General features: G+C 52.0%; 1 protein-coding gene and 1 long non-coding RNA gene across 9 annotated transcripts in view; both read left to right on the forward strand.

The window, feature by feature from the left end:
* Positions 1–8,813: 8,813 nt before the first annotated feature.
* Positions 8,814–11,733, forward strand: LOC119718453 (uncharacterized). The gene is made up of 3 exons (XR_011803637.1): positions 8,814–8,952; positions 9,910–10,251; positions 11,172–11,733. It is a non-coding gene; the product is annotated as an uncharacterized lncRNA (long non-coding RNA).
* A 4,288-nt stretch (positions 11,734–16,021) lies between these two features.
* The window catches only part of RBBP6 (RB binding protein 6, ubiquitin ligase), a 31,821-nt gene continuing 26,511 nt past the window's right edge, over positions 16,022–21,331 (forward strand). For 4 of the 8 annotated variants that reach the window (XM_072024025.1, XM_072024029.1, XM_072024031.1 and 1 more), the window contains exon 1: positions 16,022–16,696. In XM_072024025.1, coding sequence (XP_071880126.1) covers positions 16,531–16,696 — 166 coding nt within the window. In that variant the 5' untranslated portion in view covers positions 16,022–16,530. The remainder of the gene's footprint in view (positions 16,697–21,331) is intronic. The other 4 variants (XM_072024026.1, XM_072024030.1, XM_072024028.1 and 1 more) reach the window with 1 other exon arrangement.

A 21,331-nucleotide genomic window follows, 5' to 3' on the forward strand; every position in this document is an offset into this window, starting at 1 on the left:
GCAGGACCAAGGCAATTTGGCCAGGGCTGCAGGACCTGCTCCCACCCCCGGGCTGAGGCTGAACTGAGGTCGCTGCAGCCCCTGGGGTGCCCCTGTGCTGAAGGAGCAGGAGGGCTGCGGTGCCAGGTAAGCCGCTCATCCGCTCATCCCCATCATCAGCCCTGCAAGCGCTGCCGGTGTCAGGGACGTGGCTGAGCAGAGGGTGCTGGTGTAATTCACGCAGGCTTGCAGCAAATGAAAAAGCAAGAAATTGGCAGCAGGTAAATTGTTGCTATTTGAACCTATAAAATAATGGAGAAAGAGCAAGCACAATGAGCAGTTCCATCACGAGCCAGGATGAATAAGGAGCGCAGGCTCCCCGCGCCCCGGGGAAGGCAGGCAAGCTTTGCAGAGTCCTTAAATGCGCCGTATATCTTCACAGAGAATTTCAAGCCAGTTAACCTAGCAGCAAACTGGCAAAAATAATTGAAAAGGCTAACGGGTGTTCTGTAACCTTCAAGTAAATAGCAAATATTTAAAACTTCAGGCTCTCTTTTTTATTATTATTATTATTTTTTTTAACATGGGCCCTTTTTTTCTTGTGCAGCCTGGAGCTCAAGGCAGATAGGTGATTTGCTTTTGCTTCGCAGTCTTAATTAGCCTCTATTTCCCGCCCCTTGTCAGCAATATGCAGCAAGCTAATTACTCCTTGCTGCTGTCAGGTGTCCTCCCTGCCTGGCTGCTACTGAGAGCAGCCCCTTCCTCCTGCCCTTTGCCTTCATGGCTTTCGCCCCGGTGATATCCCTGTTCTCGATGCCAGAGCAGCCACGTGTCCAGCTCCCTGTGCCAGCCCCCTGTGGTCCCAGGGATTCGTGCAAGGTCTGGAGGCACCCAACAAGTGCAGTGAGGGGTGCTGAGGGTGCCCAGCACAGACTGCGTGAGCTCTAGGAGCAAACCATGGCATTAACCCCACACATCTGCACCCCTCCCCCAGGTGCCCAGGGTTTGGGCTCAGAGGGGCTGGGTGCCATGGGATGCAGATCAGGGCACAGACCCCCCTGCTGCAGCCTGGGCAGCCCGCTTTCTGTACAGCTCAGTGGTGCTGGGGGGGGGACAGCCTGTGCCCTGTCCCTCCGTGCTCAGCCCAGCCCAGAAACACCAAACACCAACTCCCGGCCCTGCGGGCAGAGCGGAGCTGCAGTGGCACCGAGCCCGTCCCAGAGACAATTTCATTAAACATTAAAAACAACAGCTGCTCACAGTATTAGGGAACGCTTAAAGACAGCAGAAGCACTTTGCAATTAAAATGTGTTTATCTTAGAAAAGAAATCCCGGAAACTTGTAATTAAAATGTTTATACAAAGGGCAAGATTTCAGCGCCTGCATCTTTACAAACTTCCCTTCTGGAAGCAGCAGGAGCTCAGGTTAGGCTGTCCCTGGCAGGCACCGGCCTCAGCTCTCTGCCAGGGCTGGTGACGGCACAACGGGACACCGTGTCCTGGGGCATCAGAGCAGCTCGCAGGAGGCTGGAGCATCCAGAGCAGCCCCAGTACTGCAGCCGTGGAAGCCCTCACCCATCTGTCGTGTCCCAGAAGTTGCAGTTTGGCATCAGCCGAGGCAGCTCCTCCCAAGGTCCAGGCGCTGCCAGGCACAGCCTGCATGGCCGGGACACCTCCTGGCTCTACAGATGCTGCACAGGCAGAAACAGACCATCCCCGGCGTGATCTGGGATGTGCCCGGGCTCAGACCTTCATTTCCACCACCGAGGGCTGGAGGTTTCTCCAACAGCTCCTGCAGAGCTGGCAGGCTGCTGGAGCTGGCTCTGAGGGCAGCCAGCATGCCTCAGCAGCACAGCCCTGGGCAGGGGGCTCGGTGCCGGGGACACCGACCTGCCTCACGCATCGGGGGCTCTCCGGGCAGGTTCTCACGTGAGCAGCAGTAAATACGGGGTGGGAGATCTCCAGGGCTCCTCTGATGAGGTACAGCACGGCCTCGGGTCCCCAGGGGAGGCAGGGCTGGGCTGAAGGCCAGCAACGTGGACTCGGCCAGTTCAAAGAGCTCCGAGTGCTGCTTTGATTTGTACAGGCTCTGCTCCTCTGCACATCCACTGCAGTGCTTCTCTTCTCCCCTGTGCAGGCAATCCGTCTGGCTGCTCTTACAGGATTTTTCTCTTTTGTTGCTTTTTTTTTTTTTCTTTCCAATTCTCCTTTTGCTGCCATTGGGGTTTTGCTGCTGGTTCTCCCTCCCTGCCAGGCACACAGGACTGCAGGGCTGGGGGGAGACCGAAAGGACCCGGGGCTGCAGAGCCCACCCCTGGGTGAGTTTTGGGGTGCTGGGGTTGCTGTGTGGGGCTGGCACTGACCAGGAGGCAGCACCCAGCGGCCTCCCCCTGCCCATGCAGCCACCCCTGCCCCCCTCTGTGCCTCGTCCCCCACCGGGGGTCTGCGCCCCCACGTGCTGCGGTGCCACCCTGGGAGCAGAAGCGGCAGCAGAGCCCCCAGCCTTGCCAGGCTTGGAAAAGGAAAATCCCATCGGGCTGATTTCCTTCCCTCTGCCCCAGCAGCAGCCTTGGTGGTGTGTTTTGGTGTGTTCCCAAGCTTTTTGTGCCTCCAGTTATGGCAGGTAGGAACCTCCGTTACGGAGCAGAAAATGTTACCTGGAGAGCTGCAACTTTGTGGGCCCTTACAGCCCATGCTTTGAGGCTTGCCCCAAGGCAGGAAGGTCTGCAGTGAGCAGCCCCTGTTAAGACCTGGATTTTAAAGCCTTTTCATGTTTATTCCACAGCGATAACAGAAAATAGAAATAAAAATTAAAGCCAGAACAATGGAAGCGAGCTGGTTCTGGGCTGCTGCAGAAGCCATAAATCACTTTCAGAATGCGTCCCAGAGGCTCTCACCCCGGGGTTCAAGTGCCTTTTAACCTCTCAGATCATTGAAACCCAGCAGGAACTCTTTGTCTTGCTGTTGTGAGGTTTGTAAGCACCTGACAGTCCCAAACAAGCTGCAAACCCTAAACGCAGGCTGCCTGGGGACACACCATCACCTTTGGAGATGGTTAAACATCCTAACAGAAGGGATGAAATGCGTTTTATAAAGCTTGATCTTTTCAGGCAGCATGGAAATCACAGGTCCCAGTTCTCTTACAGACAGCAAACAGCCTTTGAACAGAGTCGGAGCTGCAGCCTGGGCACAGAAAGAGGCGGCCCAGCCACTGCTCTCAGCCGCTGAAGATGGGGAAAGATGTGGCTCATGGCAAACCTTCAGGTGTGGGGCCAGGCCCCACGGAGGGCTGCAGGCACCCAGAGGCTGTGGCGGGCTCAGGGCAGGCAGGAGGGACCCCAAGGACAGGAGGCACCCCAAGGACAGGAGGCACCCCATCCTCTGCCCCCATCACCTCCTCTTTCCCCAGAGCACGCCGGGGGCCTGGCAGCTGCACAGGGGCTGCCCCCAGCACAGGGTGAGCTGAGCCCCTCAGCCCAGGCTGGCTGCGAGGTGCCACGACGGTGCCAGCAGCACACACGGGCACCGAGCTGGCCGTGTCGGGCAGGGAGCACCCGGAGCAGGCGGGGGTCTGGCTTTGCCTGCGGTGGCAGGGGCAGAAATTTTGCAAATCCCATCACGTCATTACCTTCCTCTCTCACAGAGCATGGGATTGATTTCCCGCACTGGGTGTATTTAGGCTGTTTGTTCTGTGAGAAGGCAAATTTGGGAAGACTTACTGTTGCGCCGGGCCTGATGAGAAAACCTTGTCAGAGGCGGCAGCGCTTCCCTCGGCTCGCGCCCTGCCGGCCGGTAATTGGGCATTCAGCGCAGTGCCGGCTGCGGATCTGCCCTGCACACAGCCTGCACACAGCCTGCACAGCCTGCACAGCCTTCACACAGCCTTTACACAGCCTGCACAGCTCGGCTCGCTCTGGCTCGAGTCGCCGCTTACTCCGAGGCTGCGCCTGGAGCGCGTGGCAGCGCCTTCCCGGAGCGCGCAGGGGGACGCGCTGGGGGATTTGGCTGGGAAGCTCGCCTTCCAAGCAATTCAAAGCTGCCGCACTGGAAGCCTGTATTGATTCTGGGCGCAGCTTCTGCAGCCAGAACCATTTGACTTTGCACGTTGTGGCAAACCTGGCAGACAAGGAGAGGCTGCACACAGCTGGCTGGGCACTCAGAGGAGTGGTGAGCAGAGCCTGACAGGCCCCTAAGTCCTTCCCCAGTGCCGCAGCTGGCTCGGGCCATCCCTTTTGGGTGTTCTTATATTACAGTAGCCCCCATGGGCCACCCCAGGGGTGCTCTCCTTCTGCAGGAGGGCTCCAGCAGTGAGCAGCCAAGGAGGAAGGCTCCGAGCACCCCTGCCTGCTGCCAGGCAGCCACAGTGAGGGGTTGGGGAGCATGGGGCAGCCCAGGACACCCACAAGCAGTGTGGAGACACCCTCACATCCTGCACTGCTCCTGGGGGAGCTGCACTCCCCTCTGCAGGACATCTTGGTGCTGGGGTGCCCTCGAAGCTCACCACCTCTGTGCCTCCCGGAGCCGGCGGTGTGGCCGAGAGGGGCTCAGGGGTCGGGAAGCTCGTCCGCAGCGCAGGGCCCTGAGCTGCTGGGGCAGCACCGAGGAGCCTGGAGCAGCCCTGGCTGGGGGCAGCCTCAGCGAGCCCTGTTGTTAACGGCCAGCAATGAACAGCTGTGCTCTGAGGCAGGGTTCCTCTCGGTGCTGTTTTTCAGGCTGCTCGTTTCCCGTGGTTATTCCAGCCCCCCCGTCAGAGCTCTCACAGGGCATTGGCAAACATCGTCCGGCACATTGCTGCCTGTGGTTCCCTGAACTCTCCTACAAAGAACAGTTTCCCAGGGAACAAGACAAGAAACAGACCAAAGGAAAACGAGAGTCCCGCTTCGTTCCACCACCAGAATTACAGATCAGCAGTTTATTCTGTTCCTTCCCCCTCGAAGCACCGAGTCACCTGCTAATTGGCATCAGACTCAAAGCAGCGACCATTTGCTCCTCTTCTTTTTTTTTTTTCCCATCAGTTCTTAAACCACGTTTGGTCCCACAGAGAGGGGAAATAATGTACGAGGAGCCCGTGCTCTTGCCTGGCAGCTAGGGTATTCCTGCAGAAACAAGCAGCCTGTTTTGCTCAAAGCAGCAGTGGCTCCCTCCTCCAGCATCGCTTTTGCAGCCCAGGCCGAGGCTCAGAGGGACGCGTGGGAGAGATCTGGGGCTGTTCCTCACATCCCAGTGCCCTGGGCCATGGGTCAGTAGCACCTGGCTCTGCTCCAGGGCTTCCTGCAGGTCTGCCCTGAAGCAGAAAGCGTGAGATGGGGCATGGAGATGGGCAGAGGGAGGGCCACGGCCAAGGATGGGCAGAGCCCCGGGGTCTCAGGTCTGCAGCGCACCCCATGGGGAGTGCTGTGGCCCCAAGGTGAAGGCTGTGTCCTGCCCTCCCCTGGGCCCAGCACGGAGGCTCCTGGAGCTGTGTGAGGGCAGGAGGCAGTGCGGGAGCCGCTCACCCCAGCAGTGCAGCACGTTCCAGCTGGCAGGGGAAGCGGGGATGTGTCTGTGAACTTGGCACGTGTCGGCGGAGACATACCCGGGAGAGCAGAGCCCCGGTGGAGAGCCTTCTCCTGCACTGCTGAAGTGCACTTGAATCCTGGAGAGCCCAGGCACTCAGTCTGGGTGCCATAGCCAGCCTTTCTCTGAGCCTCTTTGACTTTCTATAACACATTTGCATCTCTCTCGCACATTTTTATTTCCCCACAGCCGCCAGCTCAGCACTCAGCGGTGTCTGGCTCCCTGGCTCTCCCCTGACATCGCTGTCTCAGTGGCACCGAGGGGACGGAGCACCCTGCTGAAGGCAGCCTCGGCTGTGCAGCAGGGCTGGAGCTGCGGCTGCTGCCCTCCTCTCCAAAGCCCCAGGAGGGGACCCCACAGGAGAAGTGGCCTCCTGCCCTGCTGTGGGGCTGGGTGGTGGGGACCGAGCTGGTACAGGATCCCCCCAAACCATTCACAGGAGAGAAACGGGGTGACCGTGCCTGGATGTGCGTGGAGGTGGCTGGCCCTGCCTACACCTCACCGGTATTCAGCAGGGTGCCCAGCACCAGGTCCAGACCTGCAGGGGCAGGAGAGCTTTGGAAATAGAAGTCCTGAGTGCTGAGTGAGAGCCAAAATCTCTCCGTGACATCCACATGAGACATACGGGACCTGCTGCAGCTGCTGCTCATCGCCTGTGTCCTAACTCCGAGGTCTGATCGTTATTTTAATGAGCTGCAGCATCTTGTAAAACGCAGCACAGAGAAAATTATATTAAACAACTGTGAAAAGAAATCATTTATTTCCATAATGTCTGTGTTTTGGATGGAAGGGGAAAAAAAAAGACTCCAGCAGTAAGACTTTTCCTGCCGAGCCACAAAGTGGCAGGTTGCTCATTAGCTTAGATCATTGCTGCTCAAAATGTAATCATCTTTAAAAATGATTAAAAATGGAAACCTCTCCAATAAAAAGCATGGATGGCAAAGCAGCAAAGGGCTTTGCACTTCCAGAGCCCTGGGGGTTTCACCGTGATCTCTGCTCTGTCCCACCTGCAGACCCCGGTCACGGTAGGGGTAGCAGCTTGCAGCCTCAGATCCTGAGACGTGCCGGAGTCCCCAGACCTCGGCCAGATCTCTCCATCTGCTCTGTTCTGAGCTCTCCAGAAACGCAGCCCCAAGGAGGGGCAGCAGCGTGCCCCTGGCTCTATGTGGCCCCCATCCTCGCCCCCCCCTCCTGCTGCCTCTAGTGCTGTGGCTGCAGCACCCGGAGCCCCTGCAGGGAGTGAAACCACCCTCGGGACAGCTGAGAAGTGACACTGGGGCAGGCAGGGCGAGCAGGATGGCTCCTTCCTGGTAACACAGCTGACAAGCACACACTCCATTTAGATGTGGGAAAAGAAGCAGCATCCATGTCTTGGCAGGTTTTGCACAAAACAAAAACAAATAAACAAACAAAAAAGCCAGGATTTTTGGACAAGAACATGGCTGTGTGTCGTGGTTATGGTTAAAGCCAGGTGCTGGACCTTTCCAGTCTGAATTCCCATGTGATCCTGTGCTGCGTCCCACACCTGCATTCCTGCATTTTCCTACCAAACTGGGGCTGGACGGAGATAGGAGGTCGGATGGGACCCAGGATGGCCGCGAATCCGCAGGAGCAGAGCAGAGCACGCAGCCCGGCTCCCTCCCAGGGCTCATTAGTGGAGCCCATTAAAGCTTATGTTACACGGCCAATGCATGAACCAAGAAGGGAAATGAGCATGAAATCTGATTGCAAGGTTCGTCAGAGTTGATGGACCTGGGCAGCCGGAACAGCTGTACCTCGAAGGAAGCTGGGACGTGTTGTCAGGCTCTTCCAAGCATTGTTAAACAATCATCTATAGGCAATGATTATTCATGAGCACAATGAAGATTATCATTTAGAATCCTTAACAATTCAGCACAGCTCCTGTTTGATGTGGCGAGGCTCTAGCAGTGCATTTGCATTAGGGAAAGTATTACTACTTTTGATGGAGGAGAAGGATTACAGGAGAAATCTGCATAAATTTATTGGTAAATGTCATTTAGCATATGTCCAAATGTAATTTATCACTGTTTTGTAGTGCAGACTGTCTGACTCACACAGGGCTTTATTTTTTTTTCAATAAATAACCCCTGTGACAGAATTACCTCACTGGGAGGAAGGGGATGTTAAATCACCAGCGCTGCAGGTGACCAGTGGCTGCCCGGCCGAGGGGACAGAGTGCCCTTGGTGCCAGGGGCTCTCCTCCTGCCCCAGCCTTGGTGCTGGCAGCCCCCCAAGGCTGCTGCCCCTGGGGACACGGGCACACTGCGGGTTCCCCAGGGCCATCACCCAGGCCTGGCAGTGAGCTGCAGCCCCGTGTCCTCCCCCAAACTGCTGCCTCCGCCTCGGCCCCGGGGTCCTGGCAGCCCCGGTCCGTCCTCTCGGGAAGGGATTCCTGGCAAATCCAACAGTTTCCATTCCCATGGGCCCTTTCAAGACTTCTGTTTGGGTTAATTTCGCAGCTGTTTGGGCTCATTCTGTCCTCGATTAACTCTCCAGAGGCATGTTCTTATCCACAGAGGCTTTTCCAGCTGCCTTGGCTCTGATGTTCGGTTTCCCCTGATCTGCTTGGTGTTCCCCGTGGGACACGAGGTGGTTTGACACACTGGCTCTGATGGGGTGAGGGCTTTCTGAGGAGTGGGAGCAGCTCCTGGGGCAAGCTTTTTGGTCCCACAAAGCATGCTTTCTGTAAGTGCACCAAGGGGCACACAATGCCTGGAGGCAGGAGGGCCCCTGCACCGTCAGCAGACCCAGCCCGTGGCTGCATACAGTGGGACCTTGCAGCCCCTTCCCTGAGGAAGTCGAGCCCGAGAACCACAAATTTCCACCAGCTTGGAGCTGCAGCCCGGGAAGGCTAAGGGGTGATGCTGACCCCGTGCTGGGGCAGGTGACATCCCACACTGTCGGATGTCCTCAGCGATCACTGCATCTGACCTCCCCCACCCCGCTTCCACACCTCTCCCGAGCAGGCAAAGACAGGCTCCACCACAACGGCCTGATACACCTTATCGTCTTGTTAGCAGTTAATATTAGCACGGTAGAAATCGCTAATACGTGATATACAATAATTAGAATTCAATTTAATTGCCGAGTAGCTCTTAAACCCCGCAGAAAAACGTGGCTCCCCCTCGCTGGATGAGGGAGCAGTGCATGGGGACGAGGCCGTCCCGGGAGCTGGGTGAGGACAACACAGCCCAGCAGAGCTCAGGGCAGGGCAGGATCTGGCCTCCCTCCAGCCTCCTGGGGCCGGCAGCGCACCGCAGCTGGGCTGCATTTGGCTCTGGGTTCTCTGATGTGCCTTGCTGCAGGAGCACATGGCCTCTCCTCCTCTGGGTCTTGCATGAGGTGGGAAGGAAATGCCTCTCCCAGAAACAGCAGAGAGCTTCACGTGTGGCTGCAGGTACCCCCCAGGTGAAAAAGGAAACAGAGGAAACAGAGGGCTTTGCAGGGGCTGCCCCACCTGCACCGGTGCTGGGTGCAAGCCAGGGGCTGTTCCATGGACATGCAGGGGGCTGAGGGCACGCGGCTGGCAGAGCAGTGGGGTTTTGCTGTCCCTGGGGTGGGAGCGTGGCCTGGGAAGGGGTGGCTCTGCAGAAGGCCTTGGGGTCATGGCAGGTGATCAGTGACACCGGCATGGTGCTGCAGCTAATGGGATTCTGGAGTACCGGTACTTGGGAAATGCCTGAGCAGTATCAGAGAGGATGTTATCTCTGTGCAGCACCGCTGGGACCAGCGCAGTGTCCTGTCCCGTGCTGGTGTCCGTGCTCCCAGCAAGATGTTAAGAAGCTGGAGAGTTCTGGCAGGAGCTACAAGAGCTCCTCAAGGTCTGAAAAGCTGGCATGGAGTGAGAGATTAAAGAGATCAGCCTATGCCTCTTGTCACAGAGGAGGTTAAAAGCTCACTTGACTGTGGTCTCCAAGTACCTCTGTGTGGAGATCTGTGAGAATGGAGGCAGAAAAGGTGTTTATCTGAGACTGACTTAAGCTGGAAGTAAAGCACACATGTTAACAAAGGATGAAATTAATCTGGGGACAATTGACCCAAAGATGCCCAGCAGGCCTTGAAATCGAGGTTACAAATAACACTTGATTTTGGACTGCTGGTGCTGAGGGCAGTGCAGAAATCACAAGCGATGCTCATGGGTTAGCATGGTCCCAGAGGCCAGGCAGAGGCAGGCCCTGCGGATGGCTGTTTGTCCATGGGGCTGTTGTCACCTTATCAGTGAGGGCAGGAGCCCAGGGCCTGCTGAGAGCCCTGCCCCGGGCTCCACGAGGTGATGTCCAGTGACCCAGCAGTGAGCCCAGGACGGCTCCTGCCAGGAGTTCGCCTTGCACAGCATTTCCTCCTTTTTCTGAAGTGTAAGCACGGAGTGAAAGTACCTGCGTAGCAGGGGCTGGATGCGGACTTTATCGCCAAGGGATTAAGGGCTGCTGGTGACTCAGAACTGAGATGACTCAAAGCAAGGCAGCATCCGAGGGATAAAGCCAGCCACCACGGCCCCCATCGTCAGCCGATTGCACAGACTCAGCACCGTCTCCTGAGTGATTAGCGCAACTGCACGGGGAGTTCGCAGAGCAGCAGTGCTGCGATTTGGCACTCTGTCTCCTGAAAGTCGGTGTCTGTGTCCTGTGATAGCAGCCGCACAGCCAGCCAGGCCCGGTCAGGGCTGGAAAGGAGGGCTCTGGAGGCCGTAAAGAAGGTGCCTTTGATCCCCGTAATTAACTTTGATGTAAAATGTATTGTGAAACTAAGAATTAGGAGGAAAGCTGGGGTTGCTTTGATGTGTGTGTGGGGATGCGGCCAAGTTTATCCAAGTTCAGGCACACCATGTGCCAACAGGAGGCCCTGGGCTCCCTGTGTCCAGAAGATCCAGCTTCTGCAGAGGCTATCCAGGCTGGCACAGTGCCACCAAGGTGTCCGAGTCTGTCCCCACCACGGGGCCCTTGTAACCAAGCAGGGAGAGCCCACGAGCTCCTGCAGCCAGGGCAGCACGAGAAGCTGAGAAGCCCTTGCCTTAGTGTAAGCACTGCTCTGCAACAACGGAAATGTCAGAGTGTTATCAGCATCATTCTCATCCTAAATCCAAAACACGGCATCATACTAGCCGCTGTGAAGGAAATTAAAACTCCATCCAAGCCAAAACCAGGGCATCCCTGAAGAAGGTGTGGATTTCCCCCGCCAGTGGCAGATGCGGGTGCTGGAGCTGTGAGGCCGGCTGAGCACAGTGCAGTGGGCAGGCAGGGTCCTGCTGTCCTCTGCCCTCTTCCAAAATCCCACAGGGATGAAATGTTCCTTCAATGAGAAGGAAATCCTCCCAGGTTCCAAGTGAGCAAAAGCACAGATTTTAGGAGTCTCAGGCTGAGGAAGAACCCCCTGATGCTGCCTGGTTGTGTGGTTACAGCTATACTTCTGTCAGCAGCTCCGCAGTCACAGGCTTTCCTGCCTACTAGTGCACTTCAAGGCTTAATTAATGTTGGAGAAGCAATTTACAGATGAAAATTGCAGGCATGAAACAATCCCAAAAGACAGGTTGGTCAGGAAGAGGTCTGACCCATAACGATGCTTTGCTAAATGTTTTCTGGTGACACTGACTCATTAGAAAACAAATTTCTGTTGCAGGGGTTCTTGAGCAGAGACAGAGCCCTGGCAAACCCAGCTGGATGGAGCTGCTGCTGCCCGGATCCTGTGTGTCTCTGCAACAGGACAAAAGCCACACAAAATTTTCTTCCGGGTTGCCAGGTTTCCACAGAGGCATTGCACTTTTGGTCACAGGCAACTTTGCAAAAGAACTGTAGGGACAAGCAATTCCAAAACCTCTGAGCATTTCTGGTGATTTAGACCACTGTGAGAACAGCACTAAGCCTGTGGGGGGAGTTAAATCCCTCATTAATCTCAGAAAATGTATGTGACATTGCCAAATAAACTGTAGGTGGTCCTGTGAAATCAAACTGTTCCTCTGTGTCTTAGGCTCCCTAGGTCCCTTTCCTTTGACTGTTCATTATTTCTCCTTCCTTTCACTTCGCAAACTGCAGCACAGTCCCTCACAGATATCTGTAATATTTATTAGTACTTAAAATAACAAATAACACCTCACTTGGGCCCCTGGGCCCATTCTTCCCGGCCAGTGCCACCCCAGCAGCCGTACATCAGCAGAGCAGTGGAAGCACGGCAACGTGCGATGCTGGACGGATGGCTGGTGGTGCAGCCCTGACCATGGGGAATGAGCTAGACAGACCCTAATCTTTAAGGAATCATCCCAGAACTGTAATGGATTTTTTCATGAAAAAGTAGCTGGGCAGTTTACAGGAGAGCATGAAGACACTAGCGGGTAAGAAGGCTCCCAGGAACTTTAACAAAGCCAACTTCCACCCCTGGGTTTTGAATAGGGATGAGCAAATAATGCCCAAGCTGGGAAAACCACAGGGCAGCCACGGGATGCTGGAACTCTGGGCAGTAAAATGAACTTGCGGTATTTCTCCAGTTCTCAGACACAGGTAAAAATGTCACAGCCGAGCTTCTCCTTAACTGTTCCAGCAGAAGGGTCAGTGATTCAGTTAGGGATGGTGGCAGGGCACAAAATAAAAGAATTCTGCTTCTTCATCCCATAGTTATTCTGTATTGTTCTGAGAATAATTGGAGGATTCACAGCTCCCCAGCTGGACTATCAATCCAGCACATTTCACATGCATTCATCAGGCAGTGCCCAAATCACCATTTTTCAGTCTTGAACTCAGAACAATGGAACGGGATATTTATTAAAAACAAGAGGATGTGTTCTGATTAGCTTTGGTCTGTTTCTGACAAAGCTCCTTCTATTTATGGTGGCAAAGATAAGGAAAAGTCCGTATTTCTTTCTCAGCTGATACTATTGTTTTAGGAAAGAAAGCTGGAGGGGCGGAGAGCCAAGGACTGCTGACACCAGGTGTGCACCTCCCCTCCTTCAGGCTGCACTGGCGTTTGGGATTCTCCATCTGGCCTTGCAAAGGCATTCTCATCTTGGGAAGCTTTCGGAATCATGAAACCAGAAATCTGAAAGCTTCAGTGACAATTCCTGGAAAATATCCCAGGGATTAAAAAATGCCCATTGGGAACCCCGGGCTCTTTTCTAACCCAGAATTGTGCCCAAGTGAAGTGCAGGTGGGTGATCAGAGCTCTGCAGCACTCAGAGCAAGTGGGGTTTAGTCCCTTTGCAAGCAGATTATCATTATCATTCCTCCTGTTTTCGTTGGCAGAATGTGGCTCAGCACTAACAGCCCCTTGCCTTATATTTGACAAAATCCCCTTCTTTTTTCTCTCCTCAGAAAACAGTTTTATAAAGCCCTGTACAAAGACAGGGAGCTCCAACTCTGTCAGCTTTCACGCTTAGCAGCCGGAAAGGTGTGCTGCACAGACAGCTGCGGACTGCCACCGCATAAGGAATATCCTGCCTGCAGAAGGCTGGCTTCGATCCAGGATCATCAGAGTTTTAAGCTTGTGGCTAAGAGGGAAAATCAATAGAATTGTACAGAAATCAGATCCCACAGGTGCAATACGGAACTGGAACCGGCAAAGGGTCGATACGGCTCAAGTGAGGACCTCCCCGCAGAAAACCGCAGTGCCATTTCCACCTGTGAGCTTTGGTTTCAGGAGGAAATAGCAAGAAAACCTTCTGGAGACTTTGAAGTATCCTCAGAGCTGGAAGAATATGATCAAGATCACCCATGGTTCACCCACTGCTCTGTGTTTTAATGCAGAGGGTTATACTAAATGATGGCACTTTTCTCCTTACCCTTATAGTCTGTGAGTGTTTGAGTGAAGAGAGCAACTGTGGATGTGTCACACTTGGGAAACATGCTGGTTTCTGGCACTGACCATGAGTGGTTTGTGGATATGAAGGTTAAGTTGGGAGCTTGGTGAATGTGGTGTGCTGCCACCTGTAATGTGGTTCCTGGCTGGGCACAGATGTGGCCGTGCTGGTTCAACACCTGCTTTCTCCCTTTGGTCAGCAAGGTGGAAGTGCAGACACCTGCATGATGCTGCTCTTGGATGGCCTTCATTTACCACCCCATGGGTTCCAAGTTTTGATCACTGTGCTCAAAATGTGTTAAGTTACCAATGGTAACAAGTTGGGGTGATGTAGTTGTGAGTCACGGTTTGGTGTGTGTGGTGTACACACACGAGCTGTACACAGAGCAGCTGAACAGAAGGGAGCAGGAGAAGAAAAGAACCAGAGGTTGGTTTGTTGCTTTTTGTTCATGCTTTTTTTTCTCCTTCTTTTTTTTTTTTTTTTTTCTTTTCTTAGTGTACCGATGGTATTGTCATCCTTAATTAAAGCTTAGCTTTAACCAGTGCCTGCTCACAGCATGTTACCTCAGAAGCTGCACTGATGACACCGAGCTGTGGAACTGTGACATTACAGAGCCATGTGGATATTCCAGCAAAACTGGCCAAGTGGGCCGACAGCTCTGCAGGTGCTGGTTTGGGCTCTCAGATTGCTGGAGAGCCCCAAATGCTCGTGGCAATGCAAGCTCCACTCTTCTTGTGTAGAGCTCACAGCTAAAGTTAAAATAAAAATAAAATAAAAAAAATTAAAAAAAATAAATAAATAAAAAAGGAGGGGGAGTCTTTGCTCCCAACAAAACAAACTGAAGAATGAAATGCAAACACAGACCATCCCACTATGCCACCCTGCTTATTTACATGTCTTTTTCCAGCAGACTTACTACTGTGGCTCTGAAGTTATTAGAAATAGTTTGCCCTTTCTAGTTTCAAGTTTGTTCACTTGTTTGCTTTTTATACAGCAGGTACTTCCCAGACATTCGGGAGCAGTGTTGTCACAGGCAGCACTCAGTCTGAACACTCGGATTCTCAGAAGGAAGCCGCACAGACAGCTTGGCAAAAGTGTGCTCGGTGCAGCACGGCAGAAATGTGCAGAGAAATAAGCTGCTTCCAGATCAATAAAGGAGTAAATGAGAGGAAGCTTCCTACACAGCTCCTAATAATCTGTAATGGAAAAACTATGAGACTACATTTTAACCCAAATACCTTCTTTATTGCTCTTTTTAAAGATAATCTGTGAGTCTGACCTACAACAGTGACAGCAAACCTTGGGTAACTTATGCTTTAGGTTGTTTTGCAGAATGTGGAGGACAATTCACTGCTGAACATATCTGAAAGCAAAAGGGTTAAAAGTCGCAGAAGTAACTTAGAGCTACAAAAATAGTGGTGATGCCAGCAGGTGTACAGAGCACACCAAGCCACAACGCTGCTCTCGTATTTGCCTAGACTTTCAGAACCTAAACCAGCTCTCTCCAAAAGCCACGCAAGTGTTTTCTCGTCTTCCTGTGAGGTTCCTTGTGTACTTTTTAAAGTTATAAATGAATAATTCTTCATCTGCTGCAACAACAAACCAATATGACACAAACATTTCTGCTGAGTGTGGTTAAACATCATTTAATAGGCATGTCAGGTCTGGTACTTATGTGGAAGCTAGCTTAAAAAAAAAAACAGTAGTATGGATGTGCTGACATTCCTTTGTGGAATTATTAAAACCTCAAACAATCGAGTGGAGACAAACTGCTTTATGCACAGCCTGTGCAGGCTGCAGACCCCACATACTTCATAGCTCAGTCCCCTCACACACACAGGTCCTTTTTCCCTGGGGTGCACGAACCCCCCGAGTGTAATCTGTAGGGTTTAGATGCCAGAGGTTTCCTAGCGTAGCAATTTAATGAGAAATGCTTGTTTGTTTGTTTGTTTGTTTGCCTTTCCCAAGCCTGTTGGGCTTCGCTGTTTTTACTTAGAAATGTACCTGCTCTTAGGTTGGTTTGTTTTAGTTGGTTTGTTTCAGCACCGCCTGATACTCTAAAGTACTGGGTTTAAAGTACCAGGTATGAAGTTTGTCTGCAGGGACTGGGCTCTAGAGCACCAGGAACAACCCCTTGTGCAGTGAAGTTTGGAGCTGGAAGTTTGCTTGGTGATAAATGTGCTGGCTCCTGAGCAGCGCAAAACGATGGACAAACGGGGGGATAATAAAAATAATAAAAACGTTAATAAAAACACGGCACCCACGGGAAGGGGATGAGCAGCAGCTGTGCGGTTTGGTTCCATTTATTAGGAGGGAAAGGAAAAGGGCGGGCGGGGGGCGTGAGGGACACGGCGCTGTGGGGGCACACGGGGGGTGACACCGTGAGGCGGCTCCGTGAAGTGACATGGGGGGTGACAACGGGGGATGGCTGCGTGAGGTGACACGGGGGGTGACACCGGGGGGTGACACCAGGGGGTGACACCAGGGGGTGGCTCCATGAGGCGCCGCCATTACCGCCCCCCCCCCCCTTGGCCGCCAACGGCCGCTCCGCTGGGGGGCGCGCGCAGCCCCTCGGGGAGGGCGTGGCGGCGGCGCCCACGTGACGCGGGCCGCGCGGCCGCTTTGTCATCCTGCGCTGAGTCACGTGGGGTGGGCGCGGCGTGCCGTTGCGCACGCGCAGTGCGGCGCCCGCGGCGGCCCGTGCGGTTGGCGGCCGGGAAACCCCTCGGAGGAGCGCCGAGGCGGGGGCGCCGCAGCCGCCATAGCGACCGGGCCGGGACGGGCCGGGGGGCGCCGCCGCCGCCGCGCGGGGCCGGGAGCGGAGCGCAGCGGGGCCGGGGCCGAGCCGAGCGGCGGGGAGCAGCCGGGGGGGTGCCGAGGCCGCCGCGGCCCAGCTCGATCGCGAGGGCCGGAGTCGTCGCGGGGCGGGGGCGGGGGCCGGGGCCTGGCGGCGCCGCCGCCGCCATGGAGCGCTGAGGCCTCCGCCCGCCCAGCCCGGCCCAGGCCGCGCGGCCTGCCCATGGCGGAGCGGCGCGGGCCCTGAGCGCCGCCCGAGCCCAGCCGCCTCCGGCCGCCGCCGGCCCGCGCTGCCCGGCGCTGCGCAGCCCTGCCCCGCCTGGCCGCGGGGCCGCACCCGGCGTCGAGGCCGTGCCGCCGCCGCCGTCCCGCAGCGGGCGCCGCCCGGCCCCAGCCATGTCGTGCGTGCACTACAAGTTCTCGTCCAAGCTCAACTATGACACGGTCACCTTCGACGGCCTCCACATCTCCCTGTGCGACCTCAAGCGCCAGATCATGGCCCGCGAGAAGCTGAAGGCGGCCGACTGCGACCTGCAGATCACCAACGCCCAGACCAAAGAAGGTGCGTGGGGCGCCGGGGCTCGGCCGGCTCCTGGCGGCGGGGGGCGAGCGGAGCGCGGCGGGACCCAGCCCGGCAGCCGCGGCCTGGCTGGAGGCCGCTGCCCTGACAGCTCCGTGAGGAGCGAGGCGCGGGGGGGGTGCGTGGTTGGTGGGCCCGCCTGGCGCCCATACAAGTTTTGGGGTCGTGGGGTCCTTCCCACTCTTCTAGCTCAAACAGTAAGGGAACGCGGGAGGGCAGCTGCTCGTGGCAAACTTGCCAGATTTATTTGAAGTTTGATGGAGAAAACTGAAAGTGATAAAAATAGGGCAGATGGGTAATGTGTTTGAAGAAAAAAAGTGGGTTTGGTGACTTCTATATACTCCACTGTACTGGAAAATTGGCGTTGTGGCTGTTGTGGGAACGGCTCACTCCCAATGTCTTCTGTTAAGAGGGTGTCTGTGACCATCAGCTTCGCAGACCTTTAAAACCATTTCACCCACAAGCGTGCTCTGTATGTAAACTATGCCTTGGAATTTCCTGTTAACGCAACCTGTTTTTTCACCAAAGACACTCATTCAAGTGCTATTGAGCGTGGTGTCATCATTAGCTTGTAACTCCTTTTTTCCTGGTTCCACGTGCTGACTGTGTTAGGACACTGGTGAAGGGTGATGGCTCTAATATGGTGCTCAATCGTCAGTGATGAGAGAGCTTTTGTACTGCCTGGCATGATACTTCAGCTTGTAGTGGTGATCTGCCATCTTGATAAGTTTGGATACGATTAAAGACTTTGGGATGTTGCTTCTCAGAAATAAAAAGAATTCTGAAGTGTTTTCATTTCTCAAATGGTAAACTTTTTTTTTCTGTTTGTCTTGCGCTTCTGTGACACTTTTATAGCAATCTTTTCTTAAAAATGTGTATTAGTTTTTTCCTTTTGCTGTTTCACAGAGTAAAATTCAAGTTAGGTAATATGTAGGTACACTGCAGTAACTAACTTCACCCCTAGCCTTTAAAATGATTGCACTTAAAGCTCACTGATTGTTTACAAATATTAAAAATATTTATTTTCAGGAGGATGTCTGTAAAGGGACTTAACAGCACAGTGTTCAGGGGCTGTTGATGAATTTTGTTGTATTGCATAACACGTAGGTGGATAAGTTTCAGAAGTCCTGATTTTATTTTTTTATAGTAGTGTTGAATAAAATTGTCAGACCCTTTTGAAAAGTGTTTAATTTGTTTTAAGGGCTTTGCTACAGGAGGGTCTGGAAACTTTGTCTGCAGTTGCTAATGTATAGTAAGTTTCACAAACATTAGGGGCTGATTGGCCAGCTGTCTGGAGTTGTATCGGTTGGGTCTGCTAGAAACAGCCTTAAAACCAGAGTGTTGGATGGTAACATTGTGATGGAGCCCAATTACTACCCCGGGGGGCAGGGGGGAGGCCTATTAATAAAGGTTTTCTTTCTTCTTTTTCAATAGAATCCTCTGTAATAGCAAGTGAGGAGCAGAAAACAAAGTTATAGAAGGAAAAAAAAATACGACTAATTTATGCTCATAAATGTGTTATTCAATAAAGTGTTGCTAATATTCTTAATATCAGTTCTACAAAGTATGTTGCCTTGTTCTCATGCCTGCCAGAATCTGGGGAAGAAAAAGTATCTGCCTCAGTAGGTTACAATGTTAAGTGCAATATTGCCTAAAGATGGAGTTAAAGCATATCTCTTAAAGAGCATCACGCATTTAAAGGCAGTGAGATCCTAAGATGCATTGCTCTTAGACTGTTTTGTTGTTTTGTTTTTGTTTTTTTTAAACAAATTCTAAACTTGGTGTATTAGCAGCACAGATACTTACTGAAGTTCTTGTAAGGGTGATTTCCACTTTAAAAAAAAAAAAAAAGGAAGTTGGAAATTTCATTTCTTACTACTTGGATGGAGGTATTTAAACACATTGTTCAAAGATAAAGTTAAAAAATAAACTAAATAGGACTTTTGCCTAAATGACATGTCTGGAATTCTTACATACGGCTGTAAAGCACTGGTTTCTTATGACTTCTGTCTGTGTAGGAGTTCTGACATGTTAAAATGATATTGGAAGGAACAAAGTGAAACTACAAATGGTCTGCTGGTTCAGGTGTTTGGGAATCTCTGACCTTCCAAACTGTGGTAACTGTTACTTCTTATAATGGAATTCTAGTAATGGAGGGAATGCTATTGTAAGCTGAAAGTAAATAGGAACTTAAATATCGATGGAAAAAATATGACCTGATGAACTCTTTCAGAGGCTGGGAAGGCAAAAAGGATGGTGGGAACCCATTTTAAAAAAAAAAGCCTGTTCTCAAGAATGAGTATTTAAACGTGACTCCTCTTCGTTTGATCTCAGTTTGATCACCATCTTTCACAATAGATATTCTCACAACATCCGCATTTTTTGTGGAAAAACTGCAAGCTTTAGAACTCCTGTTTCTTGAATAGTCTTTTTCTGCCCTAAAGCATTCTGACTCAAAGACACTTGGAGAAGGTATAAGGAAAGCATTCTTATCTGGCAGAATACATTTTAAAAATGAATGACTCTGAACTGCTTGTGGTGAGATGAATAGTTTTAGGGAAGAATAGTGTTTTTAAAAGACTCTCTTGAACTGGGGACTTGCATGAGTTCGTTGTTGCAGCCTGCACTTGACTGCTTTAGTAATGCCCAATGTGATGTCTTAAAACTCATGCTAACTCCAAAATCACTTGATCTCGCTGCTGGTGTGCCTGCTGAAAGGTCAACAGTATGCAAACTTAGCACTTCAGATAAGACATTCAAGCAACTTTTAAACCTCGTCCTTACCTTCTTTAAACCTTGTACAAGTTTATATTGCAGTGCTAACTAATATCAGGGATTGCTTTGGTTACACCTCAGTGCAATTAATTCTTGGGCTGCCACGCAGTGTTATTATGCAGAGTCTTCAGAAAAGATGTGGAGTTCCTGGTTTCCCTGGTGAAGCTGAGTGTAGGTTGTGTATCTACTCAAAAACTGCCGTGGAGCTTAGACGCAGTGCCAGTCTGGGAGTCAGCTGATTGAACTCTGCCACCAGCAGGTTTGGGATCCATCCTTCTTGGGAGTGTGGAGGCAGCTAGAATATTGTCCCTTTGCCAAGCACTTAAGGCAGGCTCAGTTGGGTCGATCTTCACCTTGTCTCCAGCATTGCTTCCACTTCCACCAGGCACAGGCTGAAGTGACACAATGACATTAAGGCTTCAGACACTCAGTGTGGTCAGATTGACGGCTGAAAGTTTGTTAGATTTTGTCAGCTCATCCTTTCAAGACCATAATGACCCAAGCGAAAGATCTGTGAGCCATTTGGGCTACTGACCTAGCTGATTTAAGAAATGATGGTGTGCCAGTGATAGCTGAGATTGGGGATACCTATTTTGGTGGAAGCTAAACACCTAGAAATAGTAGTCCACCCCATTAGTAAGGGTGTGTTGAGGCAGGGCTTTCAGTGCCAGCTGCAGAGCTCGTTTTGCTTGCTGTAAAGTGTGCAAATGAGCGTTGATAAGAACAGAGTTAAAAATGAGATGAGGGAACATATCTCAAGTGCTAGGGAGAAAAGGCATTCTTGGGAGTTGCACTGTTTTCTGGTAGAGACAATCTTGAATGTTGCTGGTGGTCATCATCTTTCACTCTTCAAATCCTTCCACCAATGGTAAATTGTCTCATTACTAAGTAAAGCTGAGATGCCTAACAAAGGTGGTTTTGCCTACAGGGTCGCTTTCTGATGATGTTTTTGAAGAACATCTGTACTTTATCCAGGTGAAAATACTTCTCTACGTAGTGCTCAAAAGATGCTTTTTGCAGTCCTGTCAGGCTCAACATGGTGATCAAAACAGGCCATAAAATCCAGAATGAACTTTTTAGAGTAGCTTGTTCATAGTATACATTTGATGCAAATTCTGAAAGTCTGATGGCTTTAATAATTTTATACTATTTTTGCAGGAAGTTTGCAGACATGCAGGTTTTGAATTGAGATTTATACATAGGTATGAGGCAGCAAATCAGTTACTTTATTTAAGCTTGTTTGCCTCTATTCCTTGAAATGTTTCTTTCCCTGTCTCTTTCAAGTAGACTATCTTCTTACAAGAGATACAGCAATTTTTACACTGTTGCACCTCTTCTGCTTAATGTAACATCCATTTTTGCCTTTGTTTTTGCAAGCTTTCTGTACTAATCGAATCCATATTTTTAATCACAGGTCAGGCTGACGAAAGCCCCGTAGCCAGTTGCTGGCTGGCACCATCAGTAGAACAAGTTTTGTGCCGTCAGGGAATAGGCATCAACAGAATGGTCACCTCCTGCTTTGTTGAACACTTCTGCTTGAGCTCTGCTTGGACAACTGTGAAAAGTGGCCTTGTTGAGCGTGATCTCACCGCTCCTTTTGCAGATGTCCCGTCACGTGGAGGGGCAGGGACTGCAGAGTGACACTATTTTGCAGATCCTGGGGGTTGCCAAGCCCATGGGGAGCAAGCTTCTGCTGGGAGATGCCAGTTTAGTCTTAGAGCTGTTAGACTAAGCTGGCGTCTGTTAAATTCAAATTAGGCAAACAAGTTTCCAGAGGCTTCAAGAATACCTCTTCAGCTTTAGCCCTCATCCGACTTTAAAAGACATTAAGTTTTTACTTTG

The sequence above is a fragment of the Anas platyrhynchos genome, chromosome 15 (assembly GCF_047663525.1).
Source record: "Anas platyrhynchos isolate ZD024472 breed Pekin duck chromosome 15, IASCAAS_PekinDuck_T2T, whole genome shotgun sequence".
Taxonomy (NCBI): domain Eukaryota; kingdom Metazoa; phylum Chordata; class Aves; order Anseriformes; family Anatidae; genus Anas; species Anas platyrhynchos.